The sequence below is a fragment of the Macaca fascicularis genome, chromosome 4 (genome assembly GCF_037993035.2).
Source record: "Macaca fascicularis isolate 582-1 chromosome 4, T2T-MFA8v1.1".
In the NCBI taxonomy this organism is placed as follows: Eukaryota; Metazoa; Chordata; class Mammalia; order Primates; family Cercopithecidae; genus Macaca; species Macaca fascicularis.
The window spans coordinates 27,169,276-27,196,240 of record NC_088378.1 but is presented as its reverse complement, the minus strand read 5'-3'; the positions used below and the strand labels follow the sequence as shown (position 1 = coordinate 27,196,240).

The 26,965-nt window shown below is 34.4% G+C and overlaps 1 protein-coding gene across 50 annotated transcripts in view; it reads left to right on the top strand.

The window, feature by feature from the left end:
• TRDN (triadin) overlaps positions 1 to 26,249 on the top strand; it is a 410,256-nt gene extending 384,007 nt beyond the window's left edge. For 32 of the 50 annotated variants that reach the window (XM_074036974.1, XM_074036973.1, XM_065543312.2 and 29 more), the window contains 3 exons: positions 18,185 to 18,223; positions 21,092 to 21,133; positions 23,894 to 26,249. In XM_074036974.1, coding sequence (XP_073893075.1) covers positions 18,185 to 18,223; positions 21,092 to 21,133; positions 23,894 to 24,033 — 221 coding nt within the window. In that variant the 3' untranslated portion in view covers positions 24,034 to 26,249. Of the gene's footprint in view, positions 1 to 8,591; positions 8,680 to 18,184; positions 18,224 to 21,091; positions 21,134 to 23,893 lie in introns of all 50 variants that reach the window. The other 18 variants (XM_065543305.2, XM_065543293.2, XM_065543283.2 and 15 more) reach the window with 6 other exon arrangements.
• The last annotated feature ends 716 nt before the right edge of the window (positions 26,250 to 26,965 follow it).

The following is a 26,965-nucleotide window of genomic DNA, read 5'->3' as shown; positions in this document are numbered from 1 at the left end:
CCTTCCTTTATAAATATGCTAAGTAAATAAGGTAGTTGTTTCAATATTAGAGTATAATAGATATTTTAGATGTCAGAATTAAGCACTTTGAAAATTCATCTGAAATTTAAGCATAAGGTAAAATTAAATACAGATTTCATAGATATAAAAGTTAATAGTCTTTTTCTGAATTTACATGTTTAGTGTATCTTATGTCTCTAAAGAAAACTCTGAAATTAATATCTAGTATGGATTCTTTTAATGACTATAATTAACCATAACTAAGGCATGTTATTTGTTATAATATATATAATGATGAATAAATAAAAGTGTAAGCTATTTTTATTGATTATATTTTCCCAAATTGAAAATGTTCAATAATTTCAGAAAACTAGAATTTCCCAATGTCATTCCCCTTTGAAGGAATATTTCAATTTGTCAAATAATAATGTTACTATTAATGAGTAAGTAAATTATAAAATGATAATTCAGTGGCAGAAAACAACTAATTTTCTTAAACACAGAAATTCTTAAACACAAACAGAATATGCTTCATTTTATGTTGATAGGATCTTTAGTTTCCTTTTTTACATAATTAAATTAATGATATTTTCTAAAATAATCAAATTCAACCTAAAAGCTACTTCAGAGTAAATTCACCTCAAAAATCAAGTAATTTATGTTATCTCAGACTAATTAAATTGTCTAAGATAAAATGACATATCAACATTTTAACTTTTAAATAAATGAATCAATTTTATTGCTTTACAACATATGCCAGTCCCATATCTAGCACTGCACAAGAAAATTTCATAGTCTAATTCGGATGTAGTTACAGAAGAAGTCTTTAAACATTGTTTACTTAACTTTACAAAATGAGTGTGAATAATGTTATTCATGCCCGATTATGTTTTGAATTCATTTGTCTAAAATTAGATCTAAATGTTTCCAAAAAGTAAACTGAATCGTTGAAACTAAAATGACTATTAAGTCTCTTTTCCTACTTTGTTAATATTGATTGTGGAAAAAAAAATCCATTGCTATAAATATATAACTGTATGTATGGCTTTTTTTCTTACATTGTTTCAGCAAGTAAGATTGATTATATATTGCAATCAAAAACAGAAAGAGAAAAAAAGACCTTCCCATTTCTAAAATAATTCATTGGAAAATAAAGTTTTGGGAGAGAGATCATCATTTTTTTTCATAACTTTCATTTATATACAAATTAATATCAAAAATTTGAATTTCCTATCCTTCTTACAAATGTAAATTATTCCAGTGTATTTTATTCTTTAAAAATACTTTATTATGTAGTTTCTGGTATATACAAAGTAACATATAGTTGAAAACTGGATACTACAAATACTGGGACTTCACTATTCCAACCCTCCATTCCTATCAGAAGTAACTACTACAATGAGTTTCATTTTTATGATTCCCTTGATTACTTTTTCCTAATTTTATGACATGTGTTGGTCTGTCATCTCTGTGTGTGTATAGCACATTGTAGAACATACTCTGAAATTTTTTACTTAATGTTATGCTTCTCGGGTTTATCAGTATTTTTAGGTAGTTACATTTTACTTATTTTCACTGCCATATAGTATATTACTTTGTGAACATACATATTTAATCAGTTCTACTCTTGATGGATATTTGCATTGATTCCCATTTATTTGAGGTTTTTCTGTTTCTTTTATAAATATCAAATATGTATGCTTAGTTTATTAATCTATTTCCTTTCTACTTTTACATATGTACGTAACAGCTATAAATTTTCCTTTAAGCACTACTTCAGCAGCATCCCACAAAATTTTATAGGTAGTATTTTCATTACAATTCAATGTTAAGCATATTTAATTTCCACTATAATTAATTTTAACTAGTTTATTATATCGATTTTATTTATAGAATATATTTTTAAATTTCCAAAACTATGAGAATTACTGAAGTTATTCTTGTTTAACCAAACTCCAATTTAATTGTGTAGTAATCACAGGAAGAGTCTTTTCTTTGAAATGTGTTCAGTGTTTATCTTGTGTACTAACCTATTAGTTTCAGTGAATACTGTATATATCATTGAGAAGATTGTGTCTTTCCTAATGGTTGAAAGCACAATTCTGTAGCCATTAAATCAAGCTTAATTGTACTTTCAATTATGCTGCATATTCTTTGACTTTTTGTATATTTGAAGTATCAATAACTGAAGAAACTATATTGACATCTCCTTCTATGATGAGAAATTATCAGTTTATCCCTGTAGTTCAATCAATTTTTATATCAGGTGCTATTTCATGTTATACATAACTTTATATCAATTTTGTGTCTTTCTGATATATTGAACATTTAGCTTTATATGATGACTTCTATATCCCTTACAATGCACTTTTTAAAAAGAGTGTATGGCTGGGCGTTGTGGCTCACACCTGTAATCCCAGCCCTTTGGGAGGCCGAGGTGGGCAGATCACCAGGTCAGGAGATAGAGACCATCCTGGCCAACATGGTGAAATCCTGTATCTACTAAAATACAAAGAATTAGCCAGGCATGGTGGTGCATGCCTGTAGTCTCAGCTACTTGGGAGGCTGAGGCAGGAGAATTGCTTGAACCCACGAGGTGGAGTTTGCAGTGAGCTGAGATCGTGCCACTGCACTCTAGCCTGGCCACAGAGCGAGACTCCGTGTCAAACAAAAACAAAACAAGAGTATTATGCAGTATGTCTGATATTAATATAATTATTCTTTCTTTCTTTTCTTTTCTTTTTTTGTTTTTTTTTTTTGGGACGGAGTCTTGCTCTGTCGCCCAGGCTAGAGTGCAGTGGCGGGATCTCGGCTCACTGCAGACTCCGCCTCCCGGGTTCAAGAGATTCTCCTGCCTCAGCTTCCTGAGTAGCTGGGATTACAGGTGCTCGCCACTGGTCCCGGCTAATTTTTTTGTATTTTTTAGTAGAGACAGGGTTTCACCATCTTGGCCAGGCTGGCCTCGTACTCCTGACCTCATGATCCACCCGCCTCGGACTCCCAAAGTGCTGGGATTACAGGCATAAGCCACCTCTCCCAGTCTAATTATTCTAGCTTTCTTTTGGTTAATATTTTATCTGAATGTATTTTCAATTAAACCTTTATGTCCTTTCGTGACATTATGTTTTACATACGTGTCTATCCAAAAATATTGAGCTAAATTTTATTTTACATTATGTACTACAATGATCTTTAGTTTTAATCTGATGAATGTAGACTATTTACATTTATCGTGATTATTAATATCGTAGGTCTGGTTCTCACTGTCTTACTTGTTGCTTTCTCTTTCTCATGCTCTCTCAATGCTTCTTTATCATCTTTCTCGACTTTCATAAATTGAGGGTTTTTTCCTTTTATATGTTTGCATTATTCCATTTTGCAGACACTATACCTTATTTCTATTACTTTAGTGATTATCCTTACATTTTTACCATACCCACCTAACAAAGTATAAAATTGCTATTTGAAAACCCCTTCTAAACAAGAGAGGAATATGAAAACATTTAAATTCTAACACATCTAATTTTGATTTACATGGTAATCTTGTTCAAAATCCTGAATATGTGAATTTTATTAGTATTATTTATTTAATCAGTATGTGCCTATATGTAGTTACATGTTTACCAGTTTGTTCACCATTTCTTTTGCCTTTTTGACTTTCTTTTAATAGCATACTTTTCCTAGTAGTGCCTTCTGTGAAATTGCCTTGGGTAGAGTTCTATTAGTAGAAAACATTCTCAGTTTTTACTTATTTGACAGCTTTTCTACATCATTTCATTCCTGAAAACCTTTCTTTTTTCTTTCACATCATCCAGGGCACAGGAATTTATCGTTTTCTTGTACCTACTTGAGGAATCCATAACCATCGTTTCTTCAAAATATTGTCTCTTTTCCATTTTCTCCTTTATGCTACTGCAAAAAAAGCAAGAAAAAAAATTAATACATTTGGAAAGGAAAAAACAAAACCATCTCTATTCACATGATTCTCTGTGTAGCAAATCTAAAACCTGTATAAACACAAAAACTGGAATTAGTAAGGGAGTTTAAAAAGTTAGTAGGGTGTCCGGGCACAGTGGCTCACGCCTGTAATCCCAGCACTTTGGGAGGCTGAGACGGGCGGATCACGAGATCAGGAGATTGAGACTATCCAGGCTAACGCGGTGAAACCCTGTCTCTATTAAAAATACAAAAAATTAGCCAGGCGTGGTGGTGGGCGCCTGTAGTCCCAGCTACTCGGGAGGTTGAGGCCGGAGAATGGCGCAAACCCAGGAGGCGGAGCTTACAGTAAGCCAAGATCACGCCACTGCACTCCAGCCTGGGTGACAGGGCCAGACTCCATCTCAAAAAAAAAAAAAAAAAAAAAAAAAAAAGTAATAGGGCATAAAGTTAATACGGAGAACTCATTATTTTCCACATGCAACATGCGATTGGAAACAAAATTTTAAAAAATTAGTACAGGTTACCCAATATGAAATACTTATGTATAAATCAAAATGTATACATGATCTATATGTTGAAAATCACAAGATGGTATAAATTATTAAAGAAAATCTAAAATAAGTAGAGATATACCATATTCATAAATTGGAAGATTCAACACAGCAAAGAGGTCAGTTCTCCCCAAATTGATCTATAATTTAATGCAATTACAATCAAAATCTTAGACAGAATTTCTTAATATATAAAATCTCTTTTACAATAGCAAAAACATTTTTTAAAAAGAACAAATTTGGAATAATCATATTACCTAATTTTAAATGTTACTGTACACTTACAGTAATCACAAGATGTAGCATTAAAAATCCAAGAAATAGAACCACATAACATAAGCATTTGATTTGTAATAAAAGTTCCGAAGCAATTTAGTGGAGAATAAGTAGCCTTTTTAACCAATGACACTAAAACAATTGGACATCTATGTATTTTTTGAAAATAAACTGTTATCTTAACCTCACATAGTATGCAAAAATTAATCAGAAAGATATATCTCTAAATGTAAAACATGAAATTATCAAACTTTTAGGAGAAAATATCTTTGAGACGTAACATTAGACAAAGAGTTATAAGATATGGCACCAAAAGGACTATTTGTAAAAGAAAAAATAATAAATTGTATACCATCTGAAAATCAAAAATATATGCTCTGTGGAAGAATAAAGACTGCATATCCAACAAAGGCCTTGTGTTTTTTACAAATTGGGTGAAATAAAATGTTAGTTAAAATTAATTTTAAAAAATAAACAAAAGATTTTACCATATACTTCACCAAAAGGATGTATGAGTGGCAAAGAAGAACCAGAAAAGATATTTGACATTATTAGCTATCAGAGAATTGCAAACTAAGCCACCATTGTATAACAGCACACATTTATTAGAATAAGTCAACTTTTTAAAAACATGGAAAACCAAAAACAAGTGCTGGCAAGCATTTGAAACAACCAGAACTTTCATACATTGCTGTTGGGAAGGCAAAATGGTGCTGGCACTATAGAAAACTGAGCGTTTCTTATAAAGAGAAACACGTGCTTATGTTATGACCCAACCATCTCACTCCTGAAGGATGAGAGAAATAAAAATTTATGTTCGCACAAAAACGTGAACATAAATGTTTATTGCAGCTATACTCACAATCACCAAATCTGAAAATAACCCAATGTCCTTCAACAGGCAAATGGATATAGAAGCTGTAGTACATCCACACAACAGAATATTTCTCAGGAATAAAAATTCATATGTGCAATAGTTATATGAATTCAAATGCATTATTTCGTCTGAAGCTAAGCTCCAAAAGTTACATGCTGGAAGTTTTCATGCATATGAGATTCTTCCATTGGGTTACAGCTCAGTAGTTGCCCAAGGTTAGGGACAGAGGGAGAGTGTCACTGTAAAGGAGGAGAACAAAGGTGTTTTTTGGAGGTGATTGTGGTTGTAGTCACACACATCTATATGTGTCTTAAAATTCATAGAAGTTTGCACCAAAAAAACTCAATTTACTGTGTGATTATTTTAAAAAATAAACCTTAAAAAATAAAATAAATAATGTACAAAACTTGTGACAGATAGCTTTTTGAGATTTCCTAGCTGGGCTACTTTTTCTCACTTACCTGACCTTATCGTTTTCTTTGTCTTTACTGACCCTGTCCTGCTCACCTTTTATTCCACTCCCAGCAGTTCCTTACCATTTGTGGGACTCCATTCTGAAAGTGAGCCCTGGCTTCTCAGTTTCCCAAGGTCACAGGGTATCCGATGGTTCCAGCACTTTCAGCTCTCAATGCTTACCTGCTGTTGGACTTGACAAAGTCCCTCACAACTTTAGCTGATGATCTCATCAGTCTGATTTCCTTTGGGAAATACCTATTGGCTATCTGAGAGACTGATCCCCATCTCTCAGACTCCCCATGGTTTCCCTCTGCTTCCTCTTCCACAGACTTTGATTCCTTGTAGATTTTTGACTAATTTGTCTGAATACATAGGTATCTTAGGGTTCATCTAATTTGTTATAAATATTGTTCATGGTTTTTGCTGTCTACCTATTCTATCCATTTTGGGGGAAGAAATATGAAGGAAATTTAAGTTCTATAGTGCTATTATGTTCTCACAGTCCCCTAGGACAATTTTATCATTGTCCCACTCTCCCTGGCTTAATAAAGGATCTCAGCCTCTACACCACCGTTTTGCTCCTTGCACACTTAATTACTGAGTTTCAGTTTCAATATAAGCACTTATCCTAATGTGGCTCCACTTTTCATGTATCAGCAGGGTTAGTTTTTTGTTTTGTTTTGTTTTGTTTTTAATTTCCCTGGGACAGAAGGGACAATTCTATTTGAAGATTTCCTTTACCTCCTCTAAACCCAGTCCTTCAACAAAACGTATTAATTTTTGTTGCTGTGAGTGAACACTTTAGTGTATTGTCTATCATATCTTCAGAAGTATTAGTGTCTGTTTTTAAGATTTTATCCACAAATCTTATTTTAACCAAGATTATTGTCTTTCTTTTTCTAAATTAAAAAACAAGTTATCTTACATCCCAGTTCTAGACAATTGTGTAAAACTAATTATGTCATTAAAAATTTAGCAAGTACTTCATCGTAGAATCCTAAATTTAATCTTTATTAAAGCAAAACAGATATATACAAACTGAAAAAAAAAGTCTTCTTGTAATGAACGGATTAAAGCTTATTTCAGGCTACACATGGGTGTATATATATTTGATATATGTGTGTTTATAAACGTATATATACATCCTATACATATATGCACACACACATATATGATTTAAAAGTGATTGTTTTTATAAAATGACTTCTATTTTGTTAGAGGTCACATGCTGAAATGGAATGGCAACACTACTGTAGTTTTTGCTAAACAAATTAGCACTAAATTCATAATAGACATACATATACAAATAGTATCATAGGGTAGTAGCTGATACCAGGGAAACTAGCTTCAGAAGTACCAGTTACCATCATGACTTAAAAGCTGAATAACTTGAAAAAAATTCTAGAACATTTTTGTGCTTCAATACCTTTATTTTAAAATTCTGAATAACAATATTCATCTCATAAATTTTGGGTAGATTAAGATAAAATAATAGAGTGCATAAATAGGGATTGGTATATAATAAGTGAATATTAATTGGTAACTATAAGAATGAAGATGATGATGATTATTATGTAATGACAATGGGTTACTCCCCTAACTAGGGACAGATTTCAGTTATTAAACTTTTGTGTCAAAATTCATGCAATTATTACATGAAAAAATAAAAAGAAAGCATATATCTCTTATTTTTGCTTGGATTTAAAACAATATCACTTTTTAGAGCAAGGGTGATTAAGTTCATGATGATTTTGTTTTAGGAGAAAAAAATGGAACTATTAACTTTGGCTGAAGCCTCCTTAATAGGTACCAGTGATCATACTCAGCACTCTGATCACCCTTTTTGCTAGACTCCAGAGAAAGGTTGTGTATAAGGCACATTTGGTGAAACATTTGTCACTGTTCATTATTAGACTTTGGGTCCCAGCACTGTGGCCTCATTCATTTAAAGGTGATGTTAAGTTGTTCTGACATTGCCCTCAAGAGAGCCGTGTTTATCCTGGGAGTGATGGGACAGACACTAACAAAGGGTAGCATACATTTATTGAACACTCCTGGCTTCACTGTGTGCTGCCTACAAAATCCCAAATATGAACTTTCCCTGCACAGTGTATTATTCCCTAGACTCAATTTTAATAATCTTCAGTGAGTTATCAGTGTAGCAGTTCATTTTCTTTAAAACTCATGATTATTTTAAGTAATAGCACATATAGAAGGAGCATCTCACACCTGAGGACTAAAATAAACTGGCTGTCTAATGTTGCTTTGAACGACCGTGGGTTATTAATATTTCTTAGAAAAATGTAAACTCTTAGAATGTAATATTCTGTTAAACTGGTTACACACAATTCGGCCAGTTAGTTGAGAAAATAATTTGGAGCTTTGGGTATCTCTGCAGAAACAGAGAAAGGCAGTGAATTTTATAAAGGAAGAGGGCTGAGGAAGAATACAAAAATTCATGCTAAGCTTTTTTTTTTGCATCTATGACTAAGGATCCCACATGTTTACTCCGAGGATTTCTTGTAACTGCAGAAGTCAAAATAGACTGCTGGTAGAGATGAACATAGAGTAACTGCGCTGGTACGTATACATGCATTATTTAGGTGGCTTTGATTTATTTATAGTGTTTGCTAAGAGCATGCAGAGCAGACTGGACACTACACAGAAAAATTTTATGTTTAAAACTGAGAAAGACAAAATTAATCTATGCCATAAATGTGGGTTCTTCAAAATTTGCCTTCTCCCCAAATTAAAATCTCTTTTTACTCTTTTGCATATTCCCTATCACCAGCCTCCCATTCTCATATCAAGAAGCATTGCTTCTCCGAAGATTTACCATTCTCTATTCCTTTTTGATTCCATCCTCTCTTGCTTTCTCCCTCAATCATGTCTCTGTAGTTCTCACTGTAAGAGTTTCTCCTACCTCTGCCTATGAATATTCCTTTGTACAAAATTTTCCTTGCCCTTTCTGCTTCTCAGAGCTGTTGTCCTTTTGCTCCACTTGCATGTGCAGCCATTTCTGAACTAGATCTCCCAGTGATTTCTCTCCACTCCTCCAGCTTTAATTCCATGCAACCTGGATATCTGCCCCCATTTCTGCCCCAACACGCTCCCCAAATAGCTAACCTCAAGTTCAACACTGAGCTCCAAATTGTAAAGGTGAATTACCTTTTGCTCACTTCTCCCCTATTGTTAACCTTTCTGATGCCTTCCACATTGTAGGTCACCTGCCCTTTTTGAAATGTTTTCCTCTCTTGGCTTTCATAATATAGGATTCCTTTTATTTTTCTGTCTATTTGCTCAGTACTGGGCTTCTGCTGTTTTTCCTCAGAGGCTGAATTCTTCCAACCTCAGCTCTCTTTCCTGCTCTTTTGCACTATTCCTCATTGGGGCCATCCAGTTTTGTTATCTACATTATCTACCTCTTTGTGGATAAGACCCAAAATTCTTCTGACGCTTAACCTATTTTTTAGCTCTGGTCACATATTCAATTCCTAACTTCACCCTTTGTCTGCACAAGTTTACAACTAATCTTCCTATCATAAACTTCTTTCCCTTATCCCTCCACCCTCTCCATATCCCAAGAGAAGATTCTTCTCTTGCTATCTGACTTCTACTCTTTAGTCACTTAGACATAAAACTATGAATTCTATTTTGACTAATCGGTATTTCTTGTCCCTGACCCTAATTTTGTTTTAAGTCATGTAGGCTTTTACTGTTTCTCCTCTAAACCATTACATTCACTCCCCAACAGCCCCTTTTCTGACTTGTCATTCTTCCTTTTTATGTCCACTGACATTAAATTTTCCAAACTTTAAAATGATTGGGCCATGTATGTGAGAAACACTGACTATTTCTTCATAGCAGATTTGGAATAAATTCTACATTTCTAAGCCCAGGAGTCTAGGGACTCTAGAATCCAGGTATAAACTACATTTAAAAAGTTTTTTGGTGTCATCATTTTCTATACATATTGTAGGTATTAGCCCAATTGAACATTTCATGTTCCTAATACTGCTGCCTCCTAAATTTGATCCCATCATTCTCTTTTCCTGAACAATTCTTCATACCTCTAACTATACAATTCATTAAAATTGTTCAAAGTCCATCACCAGTGGAAGAGAGTCCATAAAAAACTCCTTTGATCTAAGTAAGAGGAAGTTACCATTTCACTCTTGAAACTACCTTGCAGTTATACTATCAATTGTCACATACTATACTATCTCGTACTTCAGAATCCCTTCTATTTGGTTGGATACTTTTTCATTTTCTCTACATGTGACTGTAAATTACTTCTAAGTAGCATCCTGTTACCTTTTGGTTCCTTCAGGGCACTGAGCCAAGTGCTTTGCAAGTAAAGATAGTACAGTTTAGTGGAAAGAGTGAGGGTCTTGATGTTGAGAAAAGTTAGCTTCATGCCTTCTTTCAACACTTTTTAAAATGTGTTGCTTTAGGGAAGTTCTTTTCAAAACTTTGGGTCGCAAAGTTCTCTTGTAAAATCAGATATTTTCCCCCATAATTCATAGGGGTATTGATGAGACTTAGGTTAAAACACATATGTAAAATCTTGTACCTAGTAGAGTATCTGGCACAGAAAAGTATCTCATTATAGTTCTTATAGTTGTTGCTGGAAAAGTAACTTTATCTTAAATGAATAAATCATAGGAAACCTTCAAGGTAATATTCACTTTGACTGTAAAGCTAGACTGAAATTTAAAAAAATCTGTTTAAGATTCTACTTTTTATATTATAAACACACAGCCTACATCACAAAATATACATTATGAATTAATCTTTTATATGAAGAAGAAACTGAGATTCCAACTATCTATGAAAAATGCTGTGAATATGCTTCTAGTAAAATGTTTTGCAAATATATAAGGGTGTTGATTGTATTCCAGTTATCCAAATTTAGAAGTGGTGGTTTTCATAACTAATATCTATCCCTCTTTCCCTAACATCCATTTTTTTTTTTTTTTTTTTTTTTTTTTTGAGATGGAGTCTTGCTCTGTCACCTAGGCAAGAGTGCAGTGGAGAGATTATAACTCACTTGCAGCCTCAAACTCTGCAGCCCCAGTGATCCTCTTGCCTAAGCCTCACAAAGTGTTGAGATTAGAGGAGTGAGCCACTGCATCCAGTCTCACAACTTTTATTGTTATTGTATATTTCAACTCAATTCAAAATGTTTCTTCAAATGCAAAATTAGCATTTTCAATTGGCAGGCAATTGACATTGTATATTCATTTTCCACAAAATATGTAAAGTAAGGTGGAAATACAACCAGGCTTTTTCTCTGTAATAATTCTTACTTTGAGGAGTCCCATTTTGCCCTGTTTGTGCTCTTGCTTATATTTTGCATTATTTTATGTGTATTTCTGTGCCAGAGAAACAACATATCTTTCTTCTCAAGAAGTAACCTTTACTTTTCTCTTTTTTAAAAAATAGTTTGACATGACACTGGTTTAAATGCCTAGCAAACTTATTTTTTAATAAACATCTCTTCCTTTTGACAAGTTTATTTTTAATTATTTCCATGTGTAGTATGCTGGCTAGTTATTTATTTAGAATAGCCTTTTTTCAGAGGTTTCTCTAAAACCTTACATGACTTGAAACCAAATTTGGGTCAAGGACAAAGAATAGTGATTAGGCAAAGTAGAATTCAAAGTTTTATGTCTAACTGACTAAAATCAGGTGGATTGCTGTAGATTACTGAAGTCCCTGACATCCTTTCAAGCATTCCATGAAGTCAAAACATGTTACATATTGAACCTAAGTCGCTCTTTATGTTTGCCTGCTCCTATACCTTCTCCAGAACCTAAATAACTTATGAGTATATCATCGCTCTAAGAGAATATGTGTTTCAGATAGTTGTGTTTAGAAAATGCTGCTTTAATTTCTATTGTGGCAACTATCAATATATATAATTCATAAAAACATGTTTTGGAGTCCTTAATATTTTAAGATTATAAAGGAATTCTGTGAAGAAAAAAGTGAAAGCCACTGCTCTAGAGAATAAAACGTAGAACCAAGATACGATTGCTTGCTAAGAATAAGAAATCTGCATTTTAGTATAAAATTTGCAAATTCACTATCAAGCCCACGTAATTAAAAATATATGTAATTATATACTATACCTACCATTTGGTACTGAGGCTAGCCTCTACGTTTTCTAATATACTTGGAATATTTATCAGCCAATTTTAATTAGAGTCCATATTTATTAGAGTCCATACACACACTCTCCTAAATATCAACACATTAAGTCTTTAAATCATCTCTGTCTTCAACCTTATAGAACCAAGGCCACCCTTGACTCCAAAGAGATGAAGACTTAATACCTGAACCCTGTTAAAAATCCCATTGGCCATGAAAATTTTGACCCATGGCTGCAGAGCAGTATTGGAGATAAGTAAAAACTTTCAGGCAGAAAAGAGAGGTAATTTCTTACTTTTTCAGGCATTCCACTTGATCACAGAATAACATTTTTCTTAAGTATTGAAACAGACAGTTATATGAGATGAGGCAAATCATGGATTTTGGACAAAGGAGAAATTCCTTCAGTAAACCAAAAGATGCAAGGACTGCTTGACCAAACAAAATCCAGGACTTTCTATTGTAATCATTCTAATTTTAATAGCTATTTAAGAAACCTTGTGTCAGTAGGCCAATTCAATAAGTATTAAAGAGTTCTACAAAACCTAGTCCCTGATTAAAATGACAGCCAAACAGACAAGATGGCCCATTTTTTCATGACTCTTATAGTGCAGACAACTGCTTGGATGGGAGGATGGATTCACTGCTATCTCTGATTCCTCTGGAATCTGTTTCTATGTAAGTGAAGAATGAAATCTACAATTTGAAAGTCAAGATAGTACATTTTTATTCTTCAATGTTAGAAATAACAGTAGCTTACAGTACTTATAATGTTTAGGCAAGCAGAAATAAAATATTATGCTTACCTCTTCATTGTCTTTATCAGTTTCAAAGAAAATTAAGTAACTTTTCATTGCCACTGAGGGAGAATAGATTGTTGGAAGTGCAGAGGGACACACTTAGCACCCCTTCTCATTCTAAGGGGGTTAGTGGAATGCCTCCTCCTTCATTTCTGTTCTGCACAAGTGTGTGGCTCATGCATGACTTGACTCTGTCAGAGTCTGCCAGCAGGTGTGTTAGGCAACGTAATGCACGGGTACTAGAATCAGAGAGAAGTGGGTTTAGAATGTCATCCTTCAGAGGCAGTGATATGGTTTGGCTGTGTCCCCACCGAGATTTCATCTTGAATTATATCTCCATATCCCCACGTGTTGTGGGAGGGACCTGGTGGAAGGTAATTGAATCAAAGGGGCAGTCGCTCCATGCTATTCTCACGATAGTGAGTACGTTCTCAGGAGATCTGAGGGCTTTATAAGGGGTTATCCCCTTTGCTCAGTTCTCATTCTTCTTCTCCCTGTCACCATATGAAGAAGGACATGTTGACTTCCATTTCTGCCGTGATTGTAAGTTTCCTGAGGCCTCTTCAGCCAGGCTGAAATGCGAGTCAATTAAATCTCTTTCCTTGATAAATTGCCCATCTTTATGGTGTATGAAAACAGACTAATACAGGCAGAATGGCTTAGTGATTAGCAGCACCATCTCTGGAACCAGAATGCCATAGTCTTAAAAACCAGTTCCTTCACTTCTTATAGCTCTGAGACATTGAATCTCTCTGATTTTTAATTGTCCCACCTATAAAATAGAAACAATAAGAGTATATTCCTCACAGATTCTCTGAGGAGGTGAAAAGTGTTAACATTTATAAAGTGCTTAGAACAGTGGCTGGCACATAGCAAGTGTAGTATTTGTGGGATAAATTTCAATCCTCTTTCAAGAGGCCCTGATGTAGGCAGATTTGGATTATGTTCTTGTTCTGGCTCTGCCACTCATGAGTTTTGTGACCTTGGGCAGCATTTAACCCCTCTCTCCTCCATTTGTACAGTAGATTCAATATAAGAGTCCTCACCTAGGCCGGGCGCGGTGGCTCAAGCCTGTAATCCCAGCACTTTGGGAGGCCGAGGTGGGCGGATCACGAGGTCAGGAGATCGAGACCATCCTGGCTAACACGGTGAAACCCCGTCTCTACTAAAAAAATACAAAAAACTAGCCGGGCGAGGTGGCGGGCGCCTGTAGTCCCAGCTATTCGGGAGGCTGAGACAGGAGAATGGCGTAAACCCGGGAGGCGGAGCTTGCAGTGAGCTTAGATCCGGCCACTGCACTCCAGCCTGGGTGATAGAGCGAGACTCCGTCTCAAAAATAAAACAAAACAAAACAAAAACAAAACAAAACAAACAAACAAAAAAAAGAGTCCTCACCTCGGAGGTTCCAGTGAGCCAAGATCGTGCCATTGCACTCCACCTTGGGTGACAGAGTGAGATCCTATCTCAAAAAAAAAAAAAAAAAAAAAAAAGTCCTTGCCTCATATGGTTGTTGTCAGGATCAAACATGTTAACACATATGAAATAACTTAATAGGGCCCAGCACGTAGAAAGTCTTAAGAAATATTGACTATTTTGCCAGAATTAGAAATGATGATGTCGCAATTTACCCAGTTTTGCCCGTTAACTTGATGCATATCACTTCTAACCTTTTCAGACATCTTGCCAACTCTGTCTTGTTTCCTACTAAGCATTTGCAACTTCGTGACTGGCCTAGCACCACGGTTCAACCCATAGAAAATTGAACTTTTCATTATACCCAGCAAATATCAATGTCCCCTAGGGATTTCATTGTAGTTGGGAGTGGCACCACTGTCTTTCTCCAGACTCAGATAACATATCCTAATATTCCTTATAGTACTAATCTCTTGTGCTTACTTGTATTTAATTCTATTTCATTCTTTTGGCAAAGCCTTTTTTGTATTTAACTCCTTCATTGACTCTTACTTGGAGAATGTATTGTTTCTGTGCTATTAGAATACTTTCCAAATCATTCTCTGCATTCACTTTCTCATGCTCTGGTCTTATTTATTTCTACCGATTACATCTCTAAAACATTATTTATCTCTTGAGCAATTTTACTAGCTGTGAAATTCAGTTGAGGGTACTTAGCCTGATGTATAAGATGTTCCACATGATAATCTTATCCAACTTTTCCAAAACATTCCCTCTACTCTCTGAATATCTCTGTCTTTTGCTGTCTGTAGCCTTTTTTCTTATTGTTGCCCTCACTTTAATTTTGGCATCTCCTTATTCAAAATATTACAAGTCCCATTTCAAATTTTATTTCCTTCATTAAACATTTTCCTGACTGTCTGTCCCACAAAAGTAGGTCACTCTTTAAAATTTCATTGGCACATTTGACATTCCTTTCACTGCCATGATTCTACCTTTTCAGAGTCAAATATTTGTTTTGTAAAAACTACCACTCACTCAATGTGCAAGTTGTAAGAATACGCGGACAGTAAGTGCCTTATTCCTTTCTTGAATTTTATTCCTAGTTCAGTAAACTTTTGCTGCTAAGTCACTTCCACAGAAATTGCATCTCTATAGCAACTGTCCTAGGCTTGACTTTCTTGTGCTTCTGTCTCCTGAGCGATTGACATGTGACTCAACTCTTGCCAGATTTTATCACTTATAGCCAGTTGATGCTGGATCAGAATACAGAATTTGAAGACACGGAGGTCTTCATTCCTTCCACTTGTATTTATTTTTCTAGTGGTAATAAACGGACCCAAAGAATAAGTTTCAAGTGTGCTATAATCTACAAAAATAAAATATATGTTCCTTGTGGACACGGATTTTGCCTCATTTTATTTTTTTACAGATCTTTCATAGAAATTAGTAGGCTCTTATTACACAATTAAGATATTACTTGATTTGTTTAGGAACTGAAATCATTTTTAAAATATACACATTATTTCACAACATCATGTAACAGTTTGTACTGTTCTATTATTTATAGCTGTTGATTAAGCAGTTCAAGACCATGGTCATTTTATCCGGTATTTAATCTAATTAAACATATGTTTAAATATTATTTAAAACTGATCAGAACTAAACTTTAATAATATATATTAAAAATATTCTAGTAATTTTCATTCTTTTTCTGTTATGTTCTTCTACATAATAACATTTTTCTATAAAGGTCACATTGCCTTCCTATTAGAGGAAATTTGCATGCTGACCCTATCTTACCCGTTTTTCATTTATTAGTGAACAGTTGGTATGCAAAATCTAAATAAAAAATACAAAACTGACCTTCTTTCAGATAATTTCAAATGTTAAAAATTAAAGCATAATTCCATTAAAATGCATTAGAATTACCTGACTTAAAACTACTTCCACATTATTCCAATATGTGCTTGTAAGTTGAATGCAGAAAAGACCAAGTGATTTACACAATACAACTTAAGAGTCATTGTATACGTATTTGAGCTTTAGTTCAAATGTAGTATCTTCCTTTCCCCACTAATTTATTGAGGTATAAGTGACAAATAAAAATTATATATATATATTTTATATACAATATGATATTTTGATCTACATATACATTATGAAATAATTACCAACATCAAGCTAATCAACATAGCCATCACCTCACATAGTTACCACCATTCTGTGTGTGTGTGTGTGTGTGTGTGTGTATGTGTATGTGTGTGTGTGTGTATGTGTGTGTATGTATGTGTGTGTGTATGTGTGTGTGTGTGTGTGTGTGTGTGTGGTGAGAACATTTAAGATGTACTCTCTTAGAAAGTTTCAAGCATACAATATACTTGATATATATTTGGATATATACCCAGAGGTGAAATTGCTGGATCATATGGTAACTACTTCTTAAATATGTTGAGGATGACTATTGTCTAGTGGCGAAATAAATAAATAAATAAACAAATTTTTGAGGAACCTCCATACTACTTTCCATAATGGCAATATCAATTTACATTCCCATCAACAGTGTACAGGAGTTCCCTTTTCTCTTAAATCCTCACCAACACATCTTATTTGACTTTTTGATAATCACTATTCTAACAGATATGAGGTGATATCTCATTGTGGTTTTATTTCATTTCATGATAATTAATAACATAAGGCATCTTTTCACGTGCCTGTTGGTCATTTGTATAGTCTTTAGAAAAGTGTCTGTTCAGGTCCTTTGCTCATTTATTTGTTTTTTTTTTTTTTTTTGCTATTGAGTTGTATCAATGTCTTGTATATTTTAGGTATTAATCTCCTTTTGATAAATAGCTTGCAAATATTTTCTCCCATTTCATAATTTGCCTTTTCATTTTGTTCATTTTTTCTTTTGCTGTACATAAACGTTTTAGTGTGATGTAGTTCCAATTGTTTATTTTTGCTTTTGTTGCCTATACTTTTAGTGTCAGATTCATAAAATCATTGCGAAGACCAATGTTAAGAAGCTCTTCCCCGACGTTTACTTTTAAAAGTGTTTCAGATTTTACATTTAAGTCTTTAAATCCATTTTGAATTAATTTTGGGGTGGTGAAAGATAAAGGTCCACTTTCATTGTTTTGCATATAGATATCCAGTTTTCCCAACAGCGTATATTGAAGAGACTATATTCCCCCCATTGTTTATTCTTGGTACATTTTTCAAAGATTAGTTGACCCATGTATATGCATGGGTTTGTTTCTGGGCTTTTTAGAATTGTCGAAGAGGCTCAAATCTAATCAATCTGCTAATAAATTGTGTGGGTAGACACCGATCTCTTTATCTAGCCTGTATGTGTGAATCCATTTACCTTAACTTTCCTAAATTCTATAAGTGATTATGATTTTTGCAAGGAGCTTTAGGAGTCAGAGGAGGAGGGAAACCTGGGGGTGGGTGTTGGAGGTCACCACAGGCCTTTTCTCTAAGTAACCTTTGCCAGCCTGATTATCATAGTGCAGCACTCATCATTTTCTCCACATCCTCTCTCCATGTCAGAGAAGTGCCTGTTTTGGTCATAAAGCTTTTATTTATGGAGACTGTAGGTGCTGAGTTTGTAGATTCAGGGATCTTGTGACTCTTAAAAACCTTTAAATACAATACTTCCTCTTTGTGAAAACTGAAAAATTGACTGTGATTCTATGTGCCTTTTTTCTGTACTCTAGAAGATGTTGAAGATGTACCCGCTTCAAAGAAAGCTAAAGGTGAGTTTGCTGTCTTTGGATCATTTACAAGTTTTCTCTCAAATCTATAAGGTTTTTATCTGTCTTTATTTTTTTCCTAGCTATTCTTGATCTAGTCCTCAGCTTTTCTAGGCAACGTTTACATGGTAGGCTTATTTTTAAAACAAACAGCTTTTTAACTTTATTTAGAATATATACATCTTTTCACATATTAAAGACTCTAGTTGGGTATTGGTTTATTTTCAATTATCAGATGCATTTATTGGCCAATCTACGGGAATAATACTTCAAAATCACTATTCCATCAAGAATTACAAGAATACCATGATTTTATCAAGAAGACTTGACACGAGTCACCTATATTAGCATCACCATCAGGAAGGAAGGAAGGAAGGAAGGAAGGAAGGAAGGAAGGAAGGAAGGAAGGAAGGAAGGAAGGAAGGAAGGAAGGAAAGGAGGGAGGGAGGGAGGGAAGGAAGAAGGGAGAGAGGGAGGGAGAAATGGAAGGTAGGACTCAACCCCTGCACTCTTCCAGCCCAAGCCAGAGGACAGGCAATCAGAAAAACCTGCAGTCTCCAGATATATGACCTTCATAAAGTTTTTCCAGGACAAAATTTCTCCATCTGTAGAGTGAGGACTTCAGCTGACTTGATTTTTGTTCTGAAAGGTTCTTGGCTTCTTCATTATGGTCTGGTATTAAAAAAGGTATTATCTTAAAAAAAAAAAAGAACTTTTATTTTAGGTTTAGGGGTACATGTGTAGGTTTGTTATATAGGTAAACTCGTGTCATGGGGGTTGGTTGTACAGATCAATCGTACTCTCCATTAGTTATGTTTTCGGATCCTCTTTCTCCTTCCTCTCTCAGCCCTTGCATAGGCCTCAGTGTCTGTTGCTCCACTCTTTGTGTTCATGTTTTCTCATTATTTAGCTCCCACTTATAAGTAAGAATATGCAATATATGGATTTCTGTTCCTGCATTAGTTTGCTAAGGATAATGACCTCCAGCTCTATCCATGTTCCTACAAAGGACACAATCTTGTTCTTTTTTATGGTAGCACAGTATTCCATGGTATATATGTACCACATTTTCTTTATCCAGTCTACCATGGATTGGCATTTAGGTTGATTCCATGTCTTTGCTATTGGGAATAGTGCCACAATGAATGTATGTATGCATGTGTCTTTATGATAGAATGATTTATATTCCTCTGTGTATCTACCCAGCAATGGAATTGCTGATTTGAGTGATAGTTCTGTTTTTAGCTCTTTGAGGAATCACCACACTGTCATCAATGTGGATATTCAGCTATCCACAATAGTTGAACTAATACACACACCCACCAACAGTCTGTAAGTGTTCCCTTCTCTCTGCAAGCTCACCAACATATGTTTTTGACTTTTTCATAATAGTCATGCTTACTGGTGTGAGATGTTATCTTATTGTAGTTTTGATTTGCATTTCTCTAATGAGTAGTGATGTTGAGCTTTTCTTCATACACTTGTTGATTGAATGTATGTCTTCATTTGAAAAGTATCTGTTCATGTCCTTTGACCACTTTGTAATGGGGTGGTTTGCTTTTTTCTTGTAAATTTGTTTAAGTGCTTTATAGATCCTGGGTATTAGACCTTTGTCAGGTATATAGTTGGCATATAAAAAACAAGTATTTTCTCTTCCACTTCTAAATTTGTCTGCAGGCAATAAGAATTTGCCTAAGCATTGTTCTAGCCAACAAAGTATAAATTCTTTGCCATTGCCCAAAATTAACTACAACGTGGAAAATAGTGCTTTGAGAAAGACACACAGGACGGGTACCTTATGAAATAAAAGTTAAGATTTACACTTGAATTAAGATACTTTTCTGAATACTATATATATATAATATGTATAATATAATATATATATATATATATAAATTGAATTAAGAATAGCCACCCTAATAGGTTTTCTACTCATAGACCAGTGCTTCTAAAACTTTAATGTTCGTACAGATCAACTGTAGGTCTCCTTAGAATTAAATGTCTGAGTTAAAACCTAAAAATCTGAATTTATATGAATGAATCAAGTGATGCTGAAACTACTGGTACATAGATCACACTCTGAGGGGAACAGCTCTAGAACCAATTGAAAAATTGATAAGATCTATAAACCTAACTTTCTATGAAACACACACACTAACATACATATACACACAAACACACACACACACACACACTCTCTCTCTCTCTCTCTCACAACTTACTATTTCAATGTTTTATAGAAAACCCCCCAAAACCCCATTCATGGATACCAGTTAAGAACTTCTAATCAGAAGAAAGGGATTCAAAGGAATAGTTCCAAGTTATCCAACACTACATAAACTTGTGATGTATATTGCTACAGCAAAAATAAATAGTCAGTGAATCAGATGTAAAAAGGGAAGAATGCAGGATAGTGGGCTGCTGCTCTACTTTCATGGCAAGGATGATCATGAAAAACATATGTCCCTCCAAATTTGGAATTATTTTGACTAAAATGGTCATCTTTAGCCAGATTTTACCCTTACCAAATTGTAACTCTGAGCATCAAAGATCTCTTCTCAGGAAAGGGATGCATGTCAACTATCCTCATTAGTGAATATGTGACACATCAGGGCCAGTTTTCCTATTTAAACAATTGTTTGCAGCATGCCATTTTTTTTCATGGGCTCCCTTTCTATCTCTGGCTCTTGCCTATCAAATTTTATAGTGAAAATATTAATAGAATCTGTGTACAAATCTGGGGTATACTATAAAAAGAGTAACTCCTGTTTCTTTCACAGTGTGCTCCTGTTTAGACATTCTCAGTCCCATACATATTTATATAATAGCTGTAAATGTACAAGTTATTTACTTTCATTTTTTTTTATCCAGTAGAAGAAACTGAAGACGTGTCTTCAACAAAGAAGCAGAAAAGTAAGTTTGTAATGAGATTAAAAGTAATAAATCATTCTATATTAAAGATGCTACATCTATGTAAAAATGTTAAACTCTTTTAAGACCAGTATTCGAAGAAGAAAATTTTTAGCATAGACATGAAGAATAACATTAAAGTAGGTCATTTATATTTTAAAGAGAAGCGTAGCACTTTTGTGTTAGGCAAGAGGCACATAGTTGGAAGAGTTACAAGTAATGATTGAAGTGGCATTTATCGCAAATCCTTCTGCATATTTTTGATCCTTAGTACTATGGCTGAATCTATGCTTAAATGTGTGTTACCGTCTGCTTTATAATAGGACAGCTGAAGTAATATGCCAAATTTTTTTATATCAGGTAGAAAAAAAATGAAGAAATAGGTTTTAGCAATTCGATTGCTTGGAAACTCACTTCTAAGATTCAAGATTCTTTTTGATTTTTCTAGATATATGGTAGATTCTAAATATTCAATCTTTGGGATCATTTATTTTGGAATCTAATCAATATTCATATGCAGTTACAAAATTCAATGCCCAAGTTTCTCATTATTTTGGTTCTTCCAAATTAGACATTTTTGTTCATATGGTAAAGCAATAAATTTTGAATCTACATATGCATTAACGTCATTGCAGAACAGCGTAAAGGAAGCAATTTTGAAATAGGTATAACTGAAGTTTCTTTCACAGAATGCTTTTAAAGTAAAGAGCTAGATATTTGTCTGAAGAAATGATGTTTCTTGATTCTCCAGTGCTTCTTGGATGTATTTGTGCAGGAAATTACTAAAATGCCCTTAAAATAGCAAATGCCTCCTGCTCAGTACTAATAGGTGATTCATTAGACAGATACTGAACGCCTACTGTGTTCCAAGTACTTCTTTGGATGCTGGAACTAGTGCAGTAGATAAGACACTTATTATAATCCTTCATATAATAAGGTTGTGAGAAATATAGGGAAATAAGCAGAGTCTTATGAAACTTTTGAGTAATATTACAAAATCCATAAGAAAAAGAATTATAGGTCAATCTGGACATATTTTCACTTTATATGGCAACACTTTCCCAATTATTAACCTACTGGTAATAATTTGTGGCTATGTCACATAAACATTTGAAATCTCATATTTATAAATAACTATTAAAATATAATTCAATGAGATAGGTGAATTGTGTCAATGCCAGTTTCCTGGTTGGAATATTGTTCTATGGTTTTACAATATGTTACTACTGAGGGAAACTAGGTGAAGACATGTGGGATCTTTCTGTATTAATTCTTACAATTACATGTGAATCTACAATTATTTTGAAGTAAAAATTTTAATTAAAAACAAAACACAAATACTTTTAGTAAAATGGTGTCAAATATTCTAACTTCATTGGGGGGGTCTATTGCATCAAAATGATATTTGGTATCTTCAACTTACAATAAGGCAGTTCTATAGCCTGATACTCATGAACCTTTAATGTAAGCTCTGATATTTGCAGTCATAATAATATTTTATCAGCTTATTCAACATCAACTAAATAAATGTGTCAGAACAGTGTCCACTTCTGATAAGCAGCTGGAAGGCAGCCTGTCATCGATGGGCCCTTCTACTTTTAGCACTGGGTTGCCATTCCTCCTCGTGCAGGGCTGGCTTTACTACTGTCCCTCTTGTAGCCTGCCTAACTCCCAAGCCCCCATAACCTCCACAAACTTGAAGAGAGGGGAGTTGTATTATTGCTTCGGTTTGAAGATAGAAGAAAAGAGAAATCATTCCAGATGAGATGCATTGGAAAAGAGAACTAAATTCAAGATTCTTCAAACTATTATCATCCCTGAAAACTCAGTGACCCATGGAAATGGAATCGGAATACTGCCTGGTTGCATCTCCAGCTTCCTTTTTCCTATCCTTTGCTTTATTCTACTTCATAAACCCCTAGTCTCGTATAGATTGGGCCATCTTCCTTATCTCCCGCACACCACTAGCCTTAATTATCATTTTTCTTTCCTGGCCTTCTGCAAAAATCTATGGTTGGGTGACAGAATGCCAACGGGTAGGATAGAAAACACTGGAAATCTGGCACCCAAGATTGTGAGGAGATGCTAAACCTGCCATCTTTTACCAAAGCTGCTACCTGAGAGTACCGGCTTACTGAGTCCAGAATCCTTACTTGCACCACATTCCATTAACTTTCCTGTTTTGCTTTCTGCTCAGAGCTGCTACCTGGCTGCTACCTTGGTTGCTTAAAGAGCAATCAAACCACCTTAGGAAAGTTCTTGCCTCTAAAGTAAGGGCAAACAAAACTTCTAGATGTTGGCAGCCACCTCTCTGTGACATCATAAAACATGCACACACACACACACACACACACACACACACACACAGAGTCTGTTGTTTTGCATATTGATAAGCTCATGTTTTGAAACCTGTGACTATGTCTCTGTGATTGCTATGTATATCAACAGATGTCTGTATGATCAGAACTTTGACTTTCTCTGCCAGGCCATTTTTATTATCACTTATTAAAGGCTTATTGTGTACCAGGAGGAATTTTAAGAGCACATGTAACTCGTTTAACTGTCATAATATTTCTGTGAGGTTTTCGTTGTTTTGATTTTATACATGAAGACTCCAAGACACAACGAGGTTTAGTAACTTGCCAACAGCTACAGAGGCTGATGGCAGAATCCGTGACCTTATCTGCCACACTGTACTGCCTCACTGTGCTTTTTCACTCATGTTCTGCATGTTTTAACAAATTGTCATACTCTGTTCCTCAGGTCCCATCAGTTTCTTCCAGTGTGTCTACTTGGATGGGTACAATGGCTATGGATTTCAGTTTCCTTTCACTCCCGCACCCCGCCCTGGAGAGAGCTCTGGCCAAGCAAATTCTCCGGGACAGAAGCAACAAGGACAGTAAACACACAGTATGACCCTTACAAGTGCTTTAAGATTTTTAAAATGAGATATTTTGTCCACAATGGTTCAGGCAATTAAGATTATGCAACCCAGAGAATTTCTGTGAAAACATATTGCTCTTTGGCCTGGTGTGGACAGAAAAGGTGGCCAAATGGATTGAGCGATGAGCAGACATGTTTAAGGGTCTAAGTCTCAAGAATCTGTTATGTGTGTTTGCTGTGGTGCTTGTATTTATCTTATCTCCGATCACTATAAGGTTGTACACAAGCTAATTCAAAGTTTACTTAATAATGGTGTCTTTAAAATAATTGACACAATTACAAAATGGAATTCCTGGCTTCAGTTAGCTATTATTTTTTTAATGACAACACAGACTGTGCTCTAAGTTTAAAAGATGGGAAAGCTTATATAAAAGTGACTTTTTTGCATCATATGGGTATCTAAACTTAATTTACCCAATAAGTTGATGCTTAATGATTTTATTTTATTTATGTCTATTTCTATTTTAGTTGTGGCTTTGCTCTAAGAATGGGTAGCAGTTGTACTACAGACTGCTATTAATTTCTTGTGATACTCTTTTAGAGCTCAAAATATCTCTGAGCTTTAGACATGGTAAGATGGAGAATAAATGCTTGATAAATCTTTAAGATATGTCTTGAATGATAATTAGGACATTCAGTCCAGTGGAAATACACCATTCAGTTAGGCAGGTCTGGTGAATCATTTGTTTAAAATATTAGCAAATGAGATGTAGAATTCTGAAATTTCTCCAGACTGTGTCCTAATAAAAATGTCACCTGGGTGAAATTTTAGATCAATCACTAAATTTGGGTGACAGATGTAAAGGTATTTTCATTTCACTTTAATATATTCTTTCTGTGAAATAAAATGTTTTCTTTCTCATAATGGCAAAATGTGAATGCCATTAAAGTTTAAGGAATTCATTTTAGCCTTAAATGTCTTCTTGAGATGTCTTACTTATATTTTAGGTAACTGGTCATCAGTGCCAATGACATGGATAACAATTTTTAATCTACACGACAGTGCTTCACTGGGAATGACTGTTACGTTTTTGTCATATTCCTAGTAATATAAATACTCGTGTTCTTTACCACATTGTTTTTATCAACTCTAAAAGTCATGTCTCTGTGACTTTTATCATGTTTACAGTTGCGGCTGAACTTATGACAAATTAACTCAGGAAATAAATTGAGTTATCCTTTCTAGCGTTGTAATTATTCAAGGCCTGAGAAAGACAGAGCCAATACTAGCCGAATGATTTATTTTCAAGGATTGCCACTAACTATGGTTCTTTAGGACCAAGATATAAAACGGTTTCACTAAAAATCATTAGGCTAGGTATCAGTAATATGTTCATTACTAATAATGGATATTTGGCCTCCGCCAGAAGCTGGTGGACCTCATTCACACCACGAAAGCCAGTGTTACATGAACCAGATCAATGACTCTATGGGGAATGTGGGACATCCTGGAAGTGCATAATTTCAGGAAAGACCAGGCAGTACCATCTTGCAAAGCCCCTTCAGGTGACAATCTAAACTTGTGGGTAGGAGAGTGGATAAAGTTGATTGCTCAACTGCTCCTCCAGCCTGCTCAATTTACTGAGTAAAGAAATAGCAAATGCGATAGATGTTTTAGATTTCATAGAGCAGAATGGTTTGCCCATTCTTTCATTCAATGACTGTTTATTGAATACTTACTCTTTTAGGGCACTGTGTTAGGTGCTGGATTGTATAAGAAAAATATAATAAATTATATTCCCAGTGCTATTCTGACATAGTGAGTGACCTGAAAAATTTACTAAACATACTATGTTTGTTTCTCCATGAGTAAAATAGGGATATAGCGACAAACAGTCTAATATCTCATAGAAATATCATGGAGACAAATGAAATATTTTAATATAAATATGATATTAAAGTAAATTTCTGAAGTAATGCTTTTGAATATGGCACTAATTTTTCCTCTGTTTTACTGTTTCCTTCACTCTCAATATAAAAACTATTTGATGAGATAAAACATGACATATTTTATTGTAATTAGAATTTAGACAAATCAGCTATAATGTAAACGATGTTAATACTAATTACGTTTTATCTGATTAAAGTTACAATGATCATAGCACTTTTAAAATATTATCTAAACTGTCATTTGTTTGTATGTTACCATCAAATAAAATAGTTATAACTCTTTCAAGTTTGATGCCTTGCATTTTAAAAGGAAAAGATAAAAGGTTGATTAAGAATCTTTGTCTTTAATGGTTCATTCATAATTCAAGTTATACTGGCCAGGAATATGTAAGTATTTCATAATTGTTTTAGTTATTTTGCACAATTGGTATACACTACTCCCATTACATCCCTGCTTTTACTCACTCTTCATCCCCTCTTAATAAATAAAGATCTGAAAATAAGAATTGATTTTTCCCAAGGTTTTTGATTTATGTTTAGATTTCTTAAAGCCTGATAAATCATTATTCAAATAGGGCAAGTTTTTTTTTTCTTTAATGAACCCTAGCAAAAGCACCTGTATGATGGCTCATTCTGGCATATCTTTTCAAAACTTCTCAACTTCTTGCAGAAATATTTTAGAAACTGGTATTGAGATACTGTATATTTTAGAGATTTAACTTGCACCCTTGAGTAATTTTTCTGGAGAAAAAAGCAAAGAGATAACAAATATTGCTGATAGAAAACTCAATGTCCATATATGTCAAGTGGCACATACAGAAAATGAAACTAATCCTTAGAGAAACGTGAAAATTTGCCCAAAGTAACTGACTACTTCAAAACCAGGCCTAGAACCTTGATGAAGTAACTCCCAATTGTTCTTCAGTTTTCAGGGTATTATTACAAATATTGGCTTATTTTTCCAGTATCCCCAAATCCATCTTGCAAATTATAATCGGTGAT